The 15990-nt window shown below is 48.4% G+C and overlaps 1 protein-coding gene across 2 annotated transcripts; it reads right to left on the bottom strand.

Annotated features, from left to right (window-relative positions):
* Positions 1-2495: 2495 nt before the first annotated feature.
* Positions 2496-13848, bottom strand: PLA2G12B (phospholipase A2 group XIIB). Of its 2 annotated transcripts, none has more exons than XM_071748950.1 (4): positions 13490-13848; positions 8001-8077; positions 6394-6559; positions 2496-4408 (listed from the first exon to the last, which is right to left on the bottom strand). In XM_071748950.1, exons 1-4 carry the CDS (start codon positions 13719-13721, stop codon positions 4290-4292), a joined length of 594 nt encoding a protein of 197 aa, XP_071605051.1. In that variant the 5' UTR covers positions 13722-13848; the 3' UTR covers positions 2496-4289. The 2 variants fall into 2 exon arrangements, with proteins under 2 accessions (XP_071605051.1, XP_071605050.1); XM_071748949.1 differs by having other exon boundaries at positions 7989-8077; positions 13490-13847.
* Between the last annotated feature and the right edge of the window lie 2142 nt (positions 13849-15990).

Below are 15990 nucleotides of genomic sequence, written 5' to 3'. Positions count from 1 at the left end.
TCTCTCCCCTTCTCTGCCCCCACCAAAAACTTTTATAAGTGCACCTTGACTGTAAGAAGAAGACCATTAAACATCTATTAACATTCCCAAGTAATGCATTACCCTGGTCTAGAGAAGAGGAACACACGTTAAGTATTTGTAGCAATCATTTGTCATGTGGGTAGTTTTTAGGACAGACTTGCCCCAGAGAGCATGGTGACAGCAGAGTTGTTTGAATGTCTGTGTTCATTGGCAGCTCCTGGAGGGTGAGAGCTGGACAGGGTCATTCCTGAGAGGGAGTGCTCTGTGGGGAAGGATTAGAAATGTGGGATGAAAGGAAGGAGGCACAATGGGCAGTGAAGGATGGAGTAGGAAAGGCAGGGCTGGAGGGTGAAGGGGAAGGATCTGACTGCACCATTGGCTTTGGCACTGCTGTGCCTTCCTGAGGTTTTCTGCAAGAAGCTTCAGCTTGGCTCTGTCCTTTGGAGGTGTGTGGGGAGCCCCCTCCCCTAGCAGTCTGCATTTTAGCCATTTTCTACTTCAGCTGGAAACAGCCAAATAGCTGCTAAGGCTAAAATTTGTTGCTACTCTCAAATCGATGGGGAGTCTGCTCGAAGGGACTGTTTATAGAGGGGAGCCACAAATCACCTCAGCAATATTCCAGCTCACAACTAATTTCTTCTGGTGACTGAGATTCTGCTGAGGAATAGGCATTTGTTGGTCTGGGAGTTCCATGATTTTTCTAAATGGCTTCATGGCTGCTTTTTAGAGTTGGGAATGTTTGTGCCTGCATGTGCGTTAGAATAAATGAAAATGTTTCTATGCCAGTAAGTAGGGATAAGTGGAAAGACATTTTTCATGTATTATCTAACCATACGTGAAAGAAAACAAAATGAAAAAGCCTCCTTCTGGCACTGCTGTTTGTCTCCTGGTTTTGCTGATTCACGTCTGCATTAGGACCACACAGACAATTTTCTGCTGTTGCTTCTCTGTTCAGGCAACCCTTGCTAAATATATTTTTTTCTTTTTTTTTTTTTTCCTTTTCTTTTCTTTTTTTTTTTTTTTTTTTTTTGATAAAACAGGAGCTGGGAAGCGAAATTAATTAGCTGGTGCCTTCTGGAGAGCCACCTGGTGTTTTTTGTTAGTGTGAAGGATGTGGGGGAGTGGTGGAGGGTAAGGTTCATTTCCTGGCTTGTGTCAGTTATTATTTGGTTCTTCCTGACAAATTCCTATGAAGCAGCCTATCTGCTCTACACCTTTTTAGTTAATTAATCTGTAACAGTAATGAGTAGGAGACACTTGGTGTGGCCATGTAAATGGAACAGTCTGGGAAGGTATTCAGTTTACCCTGCCTGGAGAGCTACTGCCTGCCATGCCCTGCGGCCATTCCTCCTCTCATGGGGAGCGGCTGCCTCTTGGGCACAAAAAAATCCAACATTTTTCGAAGTCTTTTAGCTCTCCCCAGTTCTCTCTTACTTCCATCTGTCTTCTTTGTCAGCATTACAGCCTGGACATGAAATCAAAGACCAAACTCCTCTGCGAGCTAAGGGGTTTGTTTGTCTGTGTAATTTAATCTGCCATGCCACAGAGTTGGAAGCAAAACAGGCTGCACAATCGAGGCCCCATGCCCCACCAGTGCTCCTGAGGGTCCCACCAGCACTCCTGACCACAGCTCAAACTCCATACTGAGGCTCTGTTCTGGCTGGTGCCACCTTGTTTTTCCCTTAGGATGTAAATAAACCTCTGAACATTGGATGCCCAGGAGTAAACACCTATTATCTGGTCCTCAAGACCCTACTTTTATGTCCTTGGTGGAAATGGAGATTGCTGCTTGAGGAACCATTACTAGAAGAGGACACGCTGGCCAAACGGGTTGGACATCAGCAAGAATTACAAATAATGCTGCCAGTACACAAATGGGAAACTGTTGGGTGAGTACAGTGACTTCTGCCTGCTCAGAGCAGGGTGGAGATGAAGGTGACCCAATGTTTGTGCACTGATGTGGAGAGCTCTGTGATCAGCTGCTCCTGTGGCTGTGCACCACTGTGTAGCAAGAGGGACTTGGAACATTTTTCAGTCTGGATGCAGAAGCTTAACTGTACTTCACACCCTGGTTTTCTTGTATGCAGGATTAGCTCTTGGGTTTCTTGAGTCACTGGCACCACTTGAAAGATCTAAAATTCCCCTGTAGAGCCACTCATGGGGTTTTTCAGATTACATCTTAACTTTGTAGTGAAAAATGCACTTAATCAGTAGCTGTCCTTCATGCAGTGGTCTGTAGTGTTTAGGGATGAGTGGTGGTCTGAAAGGATGAAGAAATTAGGGTTTATAATAGTGGTATCTCCAAAGCATCAGTTGTGTGGACAGATTTTGTTCACAACCCTCCTCTATTTCTGGTGTATTATCATAAATCTGTCACCAGTTGCTTGGCCTGGCTTTAATGTGATATCACCTGAACTGCAAAATACTTTAAGACGTTTGCCAGCCAGCTGGCTATTAAGTGTAGAAAAGATGGGTACTTTTTAATTGTGTCATTTAATCATAATAGTATGCTCACTTTTCAAAGTGGCAACAGGCACCAATTCACCAATGAAATACAAAGTTTGCAAGTGTCTGGAATGAGGAAATTTTCCTTCCCATTCATAGCAAAAAGTGTTTCTTGCATGGATAATGAGGTTGTCTGTCCAGCCTCATGCTCTGATAGACCCACACTGTGGGGAACCTTGCCAGTGCAGTGTTCACTCTCCAGTGGCATTAGCAGAGTGAGGAAAAGATGTCATTGCACCTGATCAGTGTAAAGCAAGGTCCTCCTTAATGGAAAACATCCCAGTACACACCTCATGTGGTCATTTCCATTTTCCTGGTCTTAATAGCAGTTGTTCCACCCTGTCTTGGGCCTGATGAATGCCACATTGCTGTTCACTGCAAAGGGAAGATGACTGGCAAGAACAGGGCTTAAATAATTTATAGCTCCACGCATGCATTTGAACACAAACTAGAAAAAATAGCTAAGACAGACTCTTTGCATTCTTGTTAAGTCAACCTTGTGTAGCCTTAATTTTCCTGTGGCAGATGGAAGAACATAACCATAAATATGTTTGCAGAAGATGCTGAAGTATTTACGTGGCATGGCACACACACCCAGTAGCAACTCCCTTTCAATAAGAAACATGGATAAAAGCTGTCTGCAAATGTTATATGTAGATGAAATTCTGTATACCACTTTAAATTTCAATTTTGCATGCAATGAAAGCTCCCGATAGCAGATGGAAGCATTAACCACATTTTAGAAGGAATGCTGCTGATTGCACTTCAGCTGGCAGTGTGCCCCACAGAGGTGGCACGAAAGCCCTGCCACCTGACAGATCAGCCTCCAGGATCTTGAATATCCCATCCAAGGCAACCATGAGCCTCCTGTTTCCCTCGAGCAAAAGATGGAGATGGATACCCAGCCATTTTATGTAAAAAGGGATCCTGAGGGAACAACTTTGTTGAATGACGTAGGAGGGAGATAATTAAATAGATGCAGTCTGGATGACACAGCAGAAAGAAATCAGCTGCTTCTCCTGAGACCATGGGAGAGTGCTGTGGGTTACTGCATTTCCCATCTCGGGCACCATGGGCTTTGGTCACCTTCTGCCCAGATACAAACTGTGCCTGTATCGCAAACACTTAAAGTCCCTCTCATGCTCACCAAATCTCAAATTGTTTCAGGCCCCTCCCCAAATGTTTAAATAAGCAGTGTTCTCAGGGTGTGCAATGATAGGATGGAAAATGTCAGGGATGGGTATGAGCAACATACTGAAAGCAAATTACTCCTCTTTTTCTGCCTGTCACTGGTGGTGGAAAAATGTCAATAGTGTCCATGGACTGGATTTTCAGGGGCTGCAGAAACCTACTGCCTTGCACTGCAAATTGGAGAGGTAACAGGCACAGGGAACTGATAAACGTGTGTCTGGGGCAAACAAACAAGTGAAGCCCCGTGTTTATAAGAAGTGCTGCATCCTGCTTGCCTTGCCTGGTCAGTCTGTAGAGCAAACTGGCATCGGATCATTCAGGATGCAGAAAGGGGTTGTCGAGCTGTTGAACCGCATCTGTGGTGGACAGCAGGCACCACTGCCCTGTAGTCACAGGCTGTCTCCCCTTCACCAGCCCTCTGCCCAAAAGCTGTAGTTGATGTGTATTGCTTGGCCCGTATGCCCCCATCCCTTGCTCTGCCAGAGGGCTGATGGAAATCCCTGTGCTGAAGTGCTGTGGCTGAGAGGGGACACTTGGCAGCAGGCTCCTGGAGGCCAGGCAGCTGCTCTTCCTCACAGTTCATCTCGTTCTTCTTCACTGCAAATGCAGGCACTTCTTTGGCTGTTCATGAAGGGTCGGCAGCCCAGGGTCCAGACAGCGTTGAACACTGTGTCTGCCAGGGATTCACAAGCTGTGATGAAGGAAGAAATCAGGAATGTAAGTAACAGGCATTCTGGAACATCTGGGGGGTGGGTGGGAGCACCCCAGCCTGAACCCTGCACTGACTTGTGTGGTTTTTGCAGTCAGAAGCGTGAGCTGTTGTCTATACTATGGATAATGAATGTACTTTTAGAAATCCTTCTGCTTATCTGGGGGCTCTTTTCTCCCTAGGGTGGCACCAACCTTCTTCCTTCCATCTTCCATTCTTGCCTCTCTCGGGTTTTTCTGGTTGATGGATCATCTGGGGCACTGCAGATAGCACTGTCTACCAAGCAGATTTCCCAGAAGACTTCCATAGTATTGCCTTTCCTGGCTCCCTCTCCCTGCAACTGCCTGCAGCCACTGCTAGCCAACCTCTTCTGCTTTTTGGGGGTTAAAATGCCAGCTGCCAGCCTGCATGAAGAATCCTACTGTGTTTGCAACACCAGTGTTGATACAGTCTGCAGAACTACTAGCCCCTCCTCTTTTCAAAACACAAGCCCGAAGCTGCTTGTCAAGAAATTAATAGGTTAATATCAGGTCTTGTAGGGTTTCCTGACTGGCACTAACATGGTATGCATCCTGGATGTGGGAAAGCCCTGCCTTTGGAACTGTCTCCTGTCTCAGCATCTCTGAGCACCTTGGTCTGCTCTTGCTGCTTTAGGAGTTTTCTGGGTTGGATGTAGTGAGTCAGTGGGAAAACCCAGGCTTGGCTCTACTGGCACTGCTACAGCTGGGATGGTTGTGAAGAGAGTGAACTGCTCTTCCCTGCCTGCTATCTCTAATTCCCAGTGACTCAGTAGAAAGGATCCCAGATAATAGATGGAATGGCTGTGGAGCAGGAGAACTGTGTGACAGGAGCTGCTCAGAGCAACCCTCAGGACAGGGAGTGCCAAGTACAGAGCAGAAGGCAAGGGGAGGAGGAGAGGATGGCTCAGAGGTTTGTTAGTGCTGTGCTAGCAACACTTGTGCCTCCTGCAGCAATCAGGCAGAGATGCTGGAAGAATCTCACCAGGGAGTGTGGGTGCTGCTCTCCCTTTAACCCCTTTAGGGCCAGCCTGTTGGCTTCACTGCTGCAGGCAGGAAGGAAAAAGGAGTGATCTCAAAATTTTGCAGGGAAAGAGCTGAAGAGATAGGCTGAGTTTAGCTGCATGGAGGACCTCTAGATAAGGTTGACCATGAAAGTTTGGCTGTACTTGGACTGTAGCACTTATATCTCAGTCCACATCTTTGTTTTCTCTTGCTGGCCTGGACAGTCTTTCCAAACATCTATCTGTGAGGAGGTAGAAAGTCCTCTGCACCAGTACCAGTGTCCTGCAGCCCTCTCTATGTGTCCTAATCAGGCTGCTTCTTTGGAACACAAATGGCTATTTAACTGCACCCTGCAGCAAGGCTGAACCCAGAGGGGCCGGATGAGGTGAGCTGCAAGAAACTCAGCAGCACCACCAGTTTCAGCTGACACATCCCCAGAACTCTGTTAGCACCAGGGCTTCTGAGGAATCCAGATCATCCTGTGATGACTGGGCCACCCCCCATGCTGTGCTGTGTGTCCCTGGTGCCATTGTCATCTCTTATCTGTGAATCAGCTCCTGAAGAGCCCCGTCCTTGGTCCTTGGCTCTCCTTGGCTCTCCCAGTTTGTTGGCCCTTGGCCATGCACAGGTTTCAGTGTGTGGCTCTGAGAGGCTTTTTGGTCTCCTGTGAAGGTGTTTGAACTCTCGGAGAGGGCATTCAGGTGTTCAAAGAACTGCACCTAGGGGTTTTTTCTTTACACACGTGTTTTGTGATGTATTCTAAATGTAACTATGGGTCTCCAGCCCTCATTGATCCATCTCTGACAAGCACAGGACACGTGTGCTGCTGCCTACTGCAGATTTTTTTTCTTTTTTTTTGCCAAGGAAAGGGGTTTTCCTTCCCACAACCTCCCCTGCCTGGCACTCCTTGTTCCCTCCCCAGGGGATAGGAGCTGGGCACCCTACCTTCCACCTTGGAGACGAACCCGAGGCTGCGCTTGAGGTCGGAGCAGATGGAGTGGAGGCACCATCGGAATTTGGCGTCACAGCGATATTTGTTGGCCCCACAGGTGTCATAGCAGATGTCCAGCTGGTTACAGCACTTGGTCATGGCAGGGATGCCCAAATCTAGCTGGGGAAAGAGAGAGAAGAAGTGTCCCTGGGCTGTGTCTTGCCTTCAGACTTGAACAGCTGCAACTTGATGAGGTGCTGCAGAGCCCAGCTGACTCCTTTTCCAGAAGCTACATCCCATAGCAGGGGAACAGCTGCTCCTCCCTCACTGGCTAAAGGTAAAGGTGACAGTGGTGCAGGTCCAATGCAGGGAAGGGGATTTACCTCTGCTAGAGAGGTGGGAAACAGCCCTTCCATGACCATATGCTGGTTCTAATTTCAGAGAGCTCATCTGAGAACTTTCTGTCCTTGCCAGTAGTAGCAAAGGCCCCTTTCCTCTTTCTTCCTTTTCCTGCAACCTGGCAGGTCTTGTTTCTTGGCTTAAAAAAATCTCTTATAACTGCTGTTAAGGCTTTATTTCTCAGAGATGCATTTGTGAGGCCAAGGACAAATACAGCTTGGTTAGGGGAGTTCTTGCTTGGAGGTAAACAGCAAGCTTAGCTAATAGCCATGGAGGTGATGGGACAGAAGCCTGTCTCCTGCAGAGACTGGACTCATTAGGTTGTTATAAATTCTTCCTCTGTTTGGCCTTCCTCATGGAAAATTTAGGAAATTAATTGTTTCATTATTGCACTCAGCACTCACATCTGCCCACATGGAGAGGAGGCACCACAGAAATGCACACCAGGTTTGCAATGAAAGTTTAAGGAACTAATCTGACATGAAAAATGGGCTATTTTTCAGAGCAGGAATCTGCCTAATCAGCTCATGGGCAGCAGTAATGCATGAGCTAAATAGTAATTCCTGCTCTTAGAGCCTCCTGGGAGTGTTTTTCCTGGTGCTTCCAGTATAATATCATTACTTGCCTTTAAAGTAACAAATGGGTGCAGTATTAAACCCCACAGGTTTATTTCAGTTCTTGGCAGAGGTAAAAAGTTTGGAAGGAGATGAAGGGCCAGGTGTGGAGAATGCATTCAGGTATTGCTGTTTGCACATTATGCTGTGTCACTGAGCTGCCCAGCACTGAACCTGCTCCCTGGCCAGACACAAGGGATTGTTCAAGGCCTAGATAAAAATATGTTTCTCCACATTGGTGCTTTACTGTGCCAGGTACCCCCTTTTCTTCTTCTAGTGCTAACCTGCTCAAGAAACTTTCTCTTTTGGTATATCCTAAAGGAACCAGAGTAACAGAGCAGTCTGTTGTAAGTGTGACTCCTCTCTACACGATTCCTGTTTCCCTGCCACCAGCAGCTGGGCTGTGAGTCCCTCTCATGGCCCAGCACATTCTCCTTGCTTGCCACCATCAGGCAGATTTATCCTCTGGCCGTCCCAGGCCAGGCAGTTTGTCCCCTAATGCCACAGAAGTGATTTCTCCCTCCACAGTGTTGTTAGTTGGTTACTGTGATTAAAGAATTGCATCCTGTGGGAATGGTGAGTGTGGCAGTACATACACTTTCGGGTACCTTGAGCCCCAGAAAATAGGAGCTACAGCCATTGGGTTCTTGGGGTTTGTAGTGAGGTCGCGGCATTGGAGCCTTCCCTGAGAAAGAAAGGAACAATGTTAAGAAAGCTCATCTTCCCACGAGTAGCACCAAAAATCAAGGAGTGACAGGCAACTCCCCTTTGGTCTGCATCCCCAGACACTTCATTCTCCTGCAAGAGGAGTGAAGGATAGAGCCTGGAGCTGGCTGAGGCACTGGTCCTGCTCTCAGCTCAGCCCTAGAAAGGTTCTGCAGCCTGGCTTAGCTTGCATCTCCTCTGGCACAACTCCTGGAGCTCTGCTGTGTATGAACTGGGTCCTCAGAGCCTCTCAGATGCTGAAGCTGGTCTGAGCCCAGTCCCTTAGGCTGGGGTTTTGCTGCTGAGCATCCTTCTGTGCTGGAGCTTCTGTGCCTCCAAATCTCCTAGGAGCTTTTATACATGCTTCTTCAGAGCTCTGCATAGCTGGGATCACCCACCTGTCTTTTTACTTTCTCCAATAAATTCTTAGCTAAACTTCCCATCCTCAGTTCATTCCTGGAGTGTTGGTATGGTATGGATCTCCTCAAAATTGTTCTATGTTTTGCATGTCTGATGTGGCTCTGGGCAGGAGGTCATCTTGGTCCCTGTTCTCTGTGCATGGTGATGCACACGTTTTGCAAATATTTCCTATTCCTTTATCTCCTCCCTATCTTAGTAGGCTTCTTAATATGCATAGAGAAGCAAGAATTTCTTCTGTGAATAATTATTTACCCAATGTAGAAGGAGTCCAGCAGACAATCAGCTATCAGTAGCTTCAGTAGCTATTTACTTTACTTTGATTTGAAGCAGTGCAGACCCTCCTGCCTGCCTGTCAGCCCATGCTGAGGCTTTGTGTGCAGCTGACAGAGCACTCTGGGTGGGACAGTGTGCAGGTGGAAAGGGGATCTGTCTATTCCCTGAGTCATACTCTTGCTCTCATCCCTACCTCAACCCCATCTCCATCTAACCTGAGCAGCTCCAGCAGGGGAAGGATGAGCTGCCAGGCTGCTTGTGTGCCTTGACCCCCCCTGTGCAAAGAGCCTGTGCAAAAGTGGGAGAGGGTTCTTCCCTGGGGAGTTCATGGAGACCACCCCTCCCAGAGTCGGGTTTCTCTGTACCATCCCTTAATACATTCACTGCTTGTTCAATTTTCTGTCCCAGATGGGTTTATAAAAGGGAGATTTCAAATGCAGAGTGAGGTGTTAAAACAGGATATTTGAACCCTGCTCTGGGAAAACTTCACAAACTGGTTGAGGAGTCTCCTTTTCTGAAGACATTTAAAACAATCGTGTGTAATGTGCTCTGCGTGATCCTGCTTTAGCAGGGGGTTCAGACTAGATGATCTCTAGAGGTTCCTCCCAACTCTGATTCTATGAAACTGTGTGAATGCTTCAACAAAAACGTGTGAGCTGAGCCTTCTGTAGGTCCATCACCTCTAGGGTTAAGTTTCTGCTTCCCTGAGCACTGCTAGAGGATAGAATGGATCATAAAGTAGGCATAAAATAGAATAATTTAGCCCTTCAGGGGCAGGGTTGGGTTCTTTTAAATTCCATTTCCACTGTTCTCTTCTTGTCAGCCCTGGTAATCATTTAAAATGCTCTTCCCTTTTTTTTTCTGTCAGGGTATCTCAGTCCCAGTGGTTAACAGAACCATAAATCTGCTGTATCCCCAAGAAGATGCCTCAGCCAAATGCCTCCAAAGGTTTTATGTAAGAATGTTCTCAGCACCTTCTAAATTAAAAATTGCCAGAGCAATTTTATTTAAACAACAGATTTGCAACAAGTAAACAACAAACTGAAATTCCATCCAGCTGTGAGCAGCCAATTTTCTTCAACCCTACAGAAATGCACCAAGGACTTAGCTGTTTGCACGCCAAGATAAAGCTCTCTGGGTGACATTACCTCCAAGTGATGGCATTTTTGTGGGAAGATATTTCTCAGTACAGCATTTACTGTTGTGTTTCTACATTTTTGGCTCTTCTTGAATAGATCTGCTTCATGCTCCAGATTTAATTTTCTAGTTCAGAAAGCATTGTTATTTTGATCAGGTAGAGCTGAGTTAACAGTAGAAAAAGAGCACAAGTGACTTGGTGCAGCACACCATCATTACAGGATTATCTTTGCACCAAAACATAACTTAAGAGAGAAGGAATTATATCTATATAGGGTCTGTATCTATAACCTGAGGCTCCTAAGCTAAATAGTGAGAGAAGGGCTGCACCCAGGACTTGGTGCAATTCACAGCTGAGTTGCTCTATCAGATGAGAACTGGGACTCAGAATTCAGATGTTCCTGAGCTGAGGTTGGAGGCAGAGTTCAAAATCCAAAGTGGATTTTGCAGGATGGGGTGAAAATCTAATCTCTTGTAATACTGACATTATATTCCTGCAGCACATCACCAGTTGATGGGATGAGGTGGGAAGTCAGAGTAGGGAATGAGACTGTCTGGAGATATGAAAATAACTGAGTTTCCAGAGAAAACCTTCCATTAAGCTTAAGTTATAGCTATTGTAATGTCTTAGAAAGTTGTTCTGAAGAAAAAAAAATCTCACATGAGAGCTGTGGTGATCAACAAACCACTGAAATGCTTTTTCTAGCCCTCTCCTCTCTTAAAAAAAAAAAGGCTTAATCATTTGTAAAGTGCACCTTTGTGAACTCTTTCTTAGCTAGGTAAAGTCCAAGACACTGCAGTTTAACCTCTCTCCCACATCTTGTTTTCTAGTTGACCAGAAAACAAAAGCAAAGCAGAAGTCATGGATGTTCCTGGCTCTACTCAGTGCTCCTGTCACCATTTGTTGCTTGCTCAGCCTTCCCTGGCTGTGATGGGGAGGGGACTTGGTGGGTGGGTTTGGTGGGGTGTTTTTCCAGATGGGTTTCACCAGGAGCTTGTTATAATCTGTCTGCTTGCTGCAGGGCATCTTTGGGGGAAGAGACCAGAACACAGCAGTGAGCACAGCAGGGCCTGCCCAGCAGCACTCTGAAGAACCATGCTGATGTACAGAAGTACAGCATTGCTGAGAAACCCTTTTTTTTGGAAGAAGATACAGTTCAGGGCACTGCCTGGTTGGCACAGCCCTGGATGTTGGGTTCCTGATGGGGAATGAGTTTCCCTGATGCATTTTCATATCTCAAGGCTGCTGTAGCTATGCTCAGAGACTATAAACCAGCCAGCTGGCTAGAACAGCTTCTGGCAACACAGGAGGAGGTCTCAGGCACTGCAGCACTGGTACAGTGGCAGGGGGAAGTGAATGTATTTATGGGTGAATAGATGATCCTGCAGCTCCTTGCTGGTTTGAGTGGCCCATTGTTATTTCTCTGCCCCAGGCAGTCAGGCTGTGGGCAGATGTGTTTTACCACAGCCTTTTAGAGCTGTCTTAGGGAGCCTGACTTTGAAGGCTCTATTCCCACAGCCTGGATGCTCCTCCTCATCTTAAGCCCCTGAGGCCCAAATGCTGGGCAGAACATTGCAGTGTTGCCTGACCAAACAGCTGAAGGGATTTACTCCCAGTTCAGGCTGTTTACCCTCCCTGAGGTGCCCAGAGATATTTTGTAAGGAGGAGGAGATGTTTGCCAACAAATGCTACGATGTCCTGATTTGAGGGAGTAATCCATCAAATTGTTTTCAGGCCTCAGTAACTGCTTACAAATCAGGGGAGTCTTACAGCCAGGACAGCCAAGTGCTTTGTGCTTAGCTGAAGATGGATGTAGCAATCAGAGGTGAGTCCTGACCTTTATCACAGCAAAATAAGCTATCATTGGTCCCTGGGCTGATAGGAAAGAAAGTAGAAAGCATAATTTTTTGCTTCGTGCCTGGGGAAAAAGTAATCAGGCCCTGATTCAGCAGCAAGATGGTAAAGATGGTTTGTGTTTGTTCTTCTGGGCATAGACACCTGGTCTCACTCGGTTGGGATCATCACCTCATCCCCTCACTTGCAGTTTGCCATGTCTGCTAGAAACCAGCATAGTCCAATGGTTCTAGAAGGGTCCAGCAAGACCCTAGGGGCTGTGTGAGCAGTGTTTTAATAGTGTCCTCCTTTGGCCAGTAATTAATGGGTTGTTCAGCAGAGGATGAGAACAGGGTTAACAATGTGGTGTTTGTTTTCCTTTATAGGTGAAGCCCTTCTTCAGTAAGGCACAGGATGCCCTCAGGGAGCCAGCAGGCATTTGCACCACTGTGGCTGTGTGGAGATTCTCTTTCCCCTGCCCAAAGCACAGGGCCAGGACAAGGGAAAGCCCCAGCCTTGGCACATGCTCCGGAGCGACAGCTGCTCCAGGACTTGGTGAGTCTTGAGATTCCCTGAAATGAGCTCTGAATATCAGCCTCCCCAAACCTGCCTCAGGTAAGCTGCAGTCCCAGCCACGTTCTGCCCACTTCCCAGGCATTTCAGTCCCTGTGTTAGGAAGGGCAAGTTCTTAATTCTGCTCTGAATTTGGACCATGCTGTGCACCTAAAAGGGAACTTGTCACATGGTGTGGTGCTGCCACACCATGGGCTTGGGGATGAGCTGCCTGATGGCCAAATGGCCTCATCCTGTGTGCTGGGGCCATGCGTGGGGTCTCCTCCCCCCAGGATGCTCACGGAGCAGCCATGGGCCTGAGTCCTCAGCTGCTGCAGGGAAGCAGCCCTGGCCAGGAGTGCCATGGGGCCCTGGGGCTGAGGTGATGGCCTGAGATCCCTGTCTGTCCATGGGGCTTACTGGTGCCAGGCTTACTGCTCCCTGTTTGTTGTTAGCACTGGGCCTGGGGAGCAGAGCTGGCAGGAGCAGAGGGACAGATATAGGTATATATATATATATATATATATATATTTACACAGATGTCCCTTTGATGCCACCCTCTTCATCTGGCCCCCAGGACAAACCAAACTCATCCTTTTTGGTGAATTGCTCGAAAGTCCAAGGTGAGCAGCAGCTGCCCAATTCCACCTAGAGTACTACATGTTCCTCCATGACTCATTTACCTTCCTGTTATCTCCCCTCCTCCAACCCACGTTATCAGCCAACTCACAACTGCTGAATAATGACACTCTGAAGGTTGCTGAGATTAGGGACACTGGGAACACTAAAACCCCTTTGCATTCAGGTCTAAAGGAGCTGCTTTTCCTCCCCCCCGGGGCCTCCCTGCCTACCCTGGTCCTTCTCTCCAGGCAGCTGGGCAGCCTGTATGCCCTTCCTGGAAAACCTGTGTCCCCTACTCTTGTTCCCTTGCACACAGCATGGTGGCTGCAAGATCAGGCTGCTCTCAGTGGGCTGAAAGATGAGGGTTCAGTGTCCCTTTGCTGGCACTATCAGGGGAGTTGTGACTCTGCAGTGCCTTGTCCCTGCTGAACAGTGTAGGGGGTCAGGTCATGGGTAGTTGTGGTCTCGGGGATGAAGAGTGCTGCAGGTTTCCACACGAGAGAGAAAGAGGGGAAAGGGCAGGGAAAGGAGCCAGCAGGAGTGAAGTTCACTTACCGTAGCGACACCTGTACTGACAAACGCCATTTTTTCCCCCAAACAGTTCCAAAACGGAGTCAAAGTAGCTGTTAACAGTTTCAAAGCTGTCCCGGATGGCCCCAATGCCCCAGTCTGAGTAGGATGCCTCTGCCTGGGGAGTTTGGTGGATGGTGTTCTCCTTTGTTTCCTCGGTGCATTGCCCTAAGCCCAGGGTCAGGCACAGAACCGCTGTCCCAAAAAGCAACCACATGCTGTGGTCCAGATCCAGGCACCAAAGCCCTTGTCCAGGCAGATGTGCAGGAGTGGGAAGGAGCTGTTGTGTGTAGGAGGCAGGTGAGAACCTCTCTCCCCTGGACTTTAAACACTGCCAAGGGAGCCAGCGTGAGGTCACCAGAACCAGAGTGCAAAGTGCACCCAGGAGGTTTGAAACAAGTTTGTCACTCAGAGAAACACCAGAGTTTGTGTTTGCACAATCCCACTGAAACAGGCTCAGCCCCTGAGGTACCAGGGCTTCAGCTTCCCCAAAACTGACTGACTGCCTCTCCCTGCAGCATGGAGCAGGGGCTGTCAGACCCACTGCCTGCCCCACATCCTCCTCAGCCTCCTGGGAGATGGAAGAGTGTCCCTGCCCAAAGTTTCTCTTGCTCAGGCAATGGGAGCAGGTGATCAGCAGCAAAATGAAAACCTTTTGCCTTCTTCCTAGGCCTCCTGGACGTATCATGGAGTTGGATGAGACCTGTCTGTGGTGGGGGATCACTCCTAACAAAACCCATGGGACCCCAGGCTGACACACTCGTGCAAAGGCTCAGAACAGGCTGCCTTACAGGAGCACGTCCAGAAAAGGGAGGCAGAAAACACTGGGCCCTGATCTGTGACTGGTTCTGCTCTGCTGCTGGGCCTCGCAGTGGCTGGAGCAGTTTGGGTTAAGAACACTGCATTCAGGGCAACCTGTTGCAAGACAAACCTCTTTTAGGGCACGGCGCTCCAAGGTCCAACCAGGTGTTCCAGCAGAAACTCACAAATAGTGCTCTGAGTCTATCACCCTCAGGGCTGACCAGCCTGGATCGGTGCTATTGCTCCAAAAGCAGCAAACCTCTCTGCTGACTTGCTCAGGAGTGAGCTGAGCTTGTGAGTTTGAGCCTCACCTTTTATTGCCCCCTAATCCTGCTTATGCATAGTAGGGGCCTGCCCTAATCAGGCACAGGTGGGTTTAACACAAGCTCATGCCCACTACCTGGCAATTAGTGGCACCTGGTTGCCTCATTTCACTACAGCAACCCTTTGGCATGTCCCCTCCTGTTACAGGGTCAGTGATGGAGGTATTTGTCACTGATGGGATTCCTGAGGGCTGGTGTTGGCTGGCTGGCTGGTACAGCTTTTGTGTAATGCTGGCAGCATTGCTGAATTAAACCAGGCAGTGGGTCTTTCACAGAAATGGCAAATAAGTGCCAGTTCTGACATTTTGATGTTTTGCAGAAGACTCAGCCCCACTGCATTGTCGATGCTGAAGCAACAGAGCCCTGTGTCACCTTTCTGTGACATAGCCATGTGTTATGTGCTCCAGATGTGGGATAAGGAGGAAGGACTACATCCAAGCCTCAGTTTCTCAGAGAGGTAAGTCAGAGAAGCAGGGAAGAGGAGCAAATAAGCTGGTCAGACCCTTTCCTGTGCAATGGTGTGGAGCTGGAGCCAGCTGCTGCCTTCTTGTGACACCTTCTCTGTTCTGGTGCCCACTACTGACTGCATTCCTGTTCAGTGCCCCTCAGGAGGGGTGTGGGGGTTCCTCTGGCTGGCAGTTGTTGTACAGCCACAGCTGATACCTGCATGGTGCCTCCCTGCATGCTGTCACATAGCCAGAGCTGCCCATCACTGTCCCAGCCCATGGGAGGAACCCAGGTTACTCGATGAGAGGGCAAACAAAGTGTGCAGCAAGTCCCAAGGGTTGCTCAAACCAGCTTTGGGTTTTGGGAGAGGAACCCAAGGAGAGAGGCAGAGAGCATTATGGAGGCCAGGCTGACAGTATCCAAGCTGCAGACAAGGAGGGGGAACACTGTGATGCCTGGTGAGAAGTTAGGGTTGAGATAGAGGTGCCAGGCTGCTACTAGAAGGTCTGTTCCCTGGAGCTGAGGAACCAGCAAGTCCCTGCCTCTGATGAGTTCTTCTTGGGCAGGATGTCAGCACTGGCACAGACCAGTGGGGATGCTCCTGAAGTGAGGATTCCTCTACAGGAGGACTTTGCATGGCAGGACCAGAGAGCTCATGCCTGTCCTGCTGTTCAGACCATGCTGGGGACTGGTCTGTCAGCCATGGTGGAAATGGGCCGCTTTCTCTGGAATTTGTTGTCAAGGAGACGTAGGGAAGGGAAAACTGGGTTCAACAGTCCCACACTGTGTCTTGTGCCAAATGGAGCCATTTGCATTTTTGTTGGCTGAGTCTCTGTCCTGTGTGACACACAGGTTTGCAGTCCTGGTGCTCCCCGCCCTTAGAAAGAGCCTGGCAGAAACTGATGTTAAAAAAGA

This window comes from Heliangelus exortis, chromosome 7 (assembly GCF_036169615.1).
Source record: "Heliangelus exortis chromosome 7, bHelExo1.hap1, whole genome shotgun sequence".
In the NCBI taxonomy this organism is placed as follows: domain Eukaryota; kingdom Metazoa; phylum Chordata; class Aves; order Apodiformes; family Trochilidae; genus Heliangelus; species Heliangelus exortis.
Note: the sequence above shows the minus strand (reverse complement) of the source record. Positions and strands in the feature narration are given on the sequence as shown.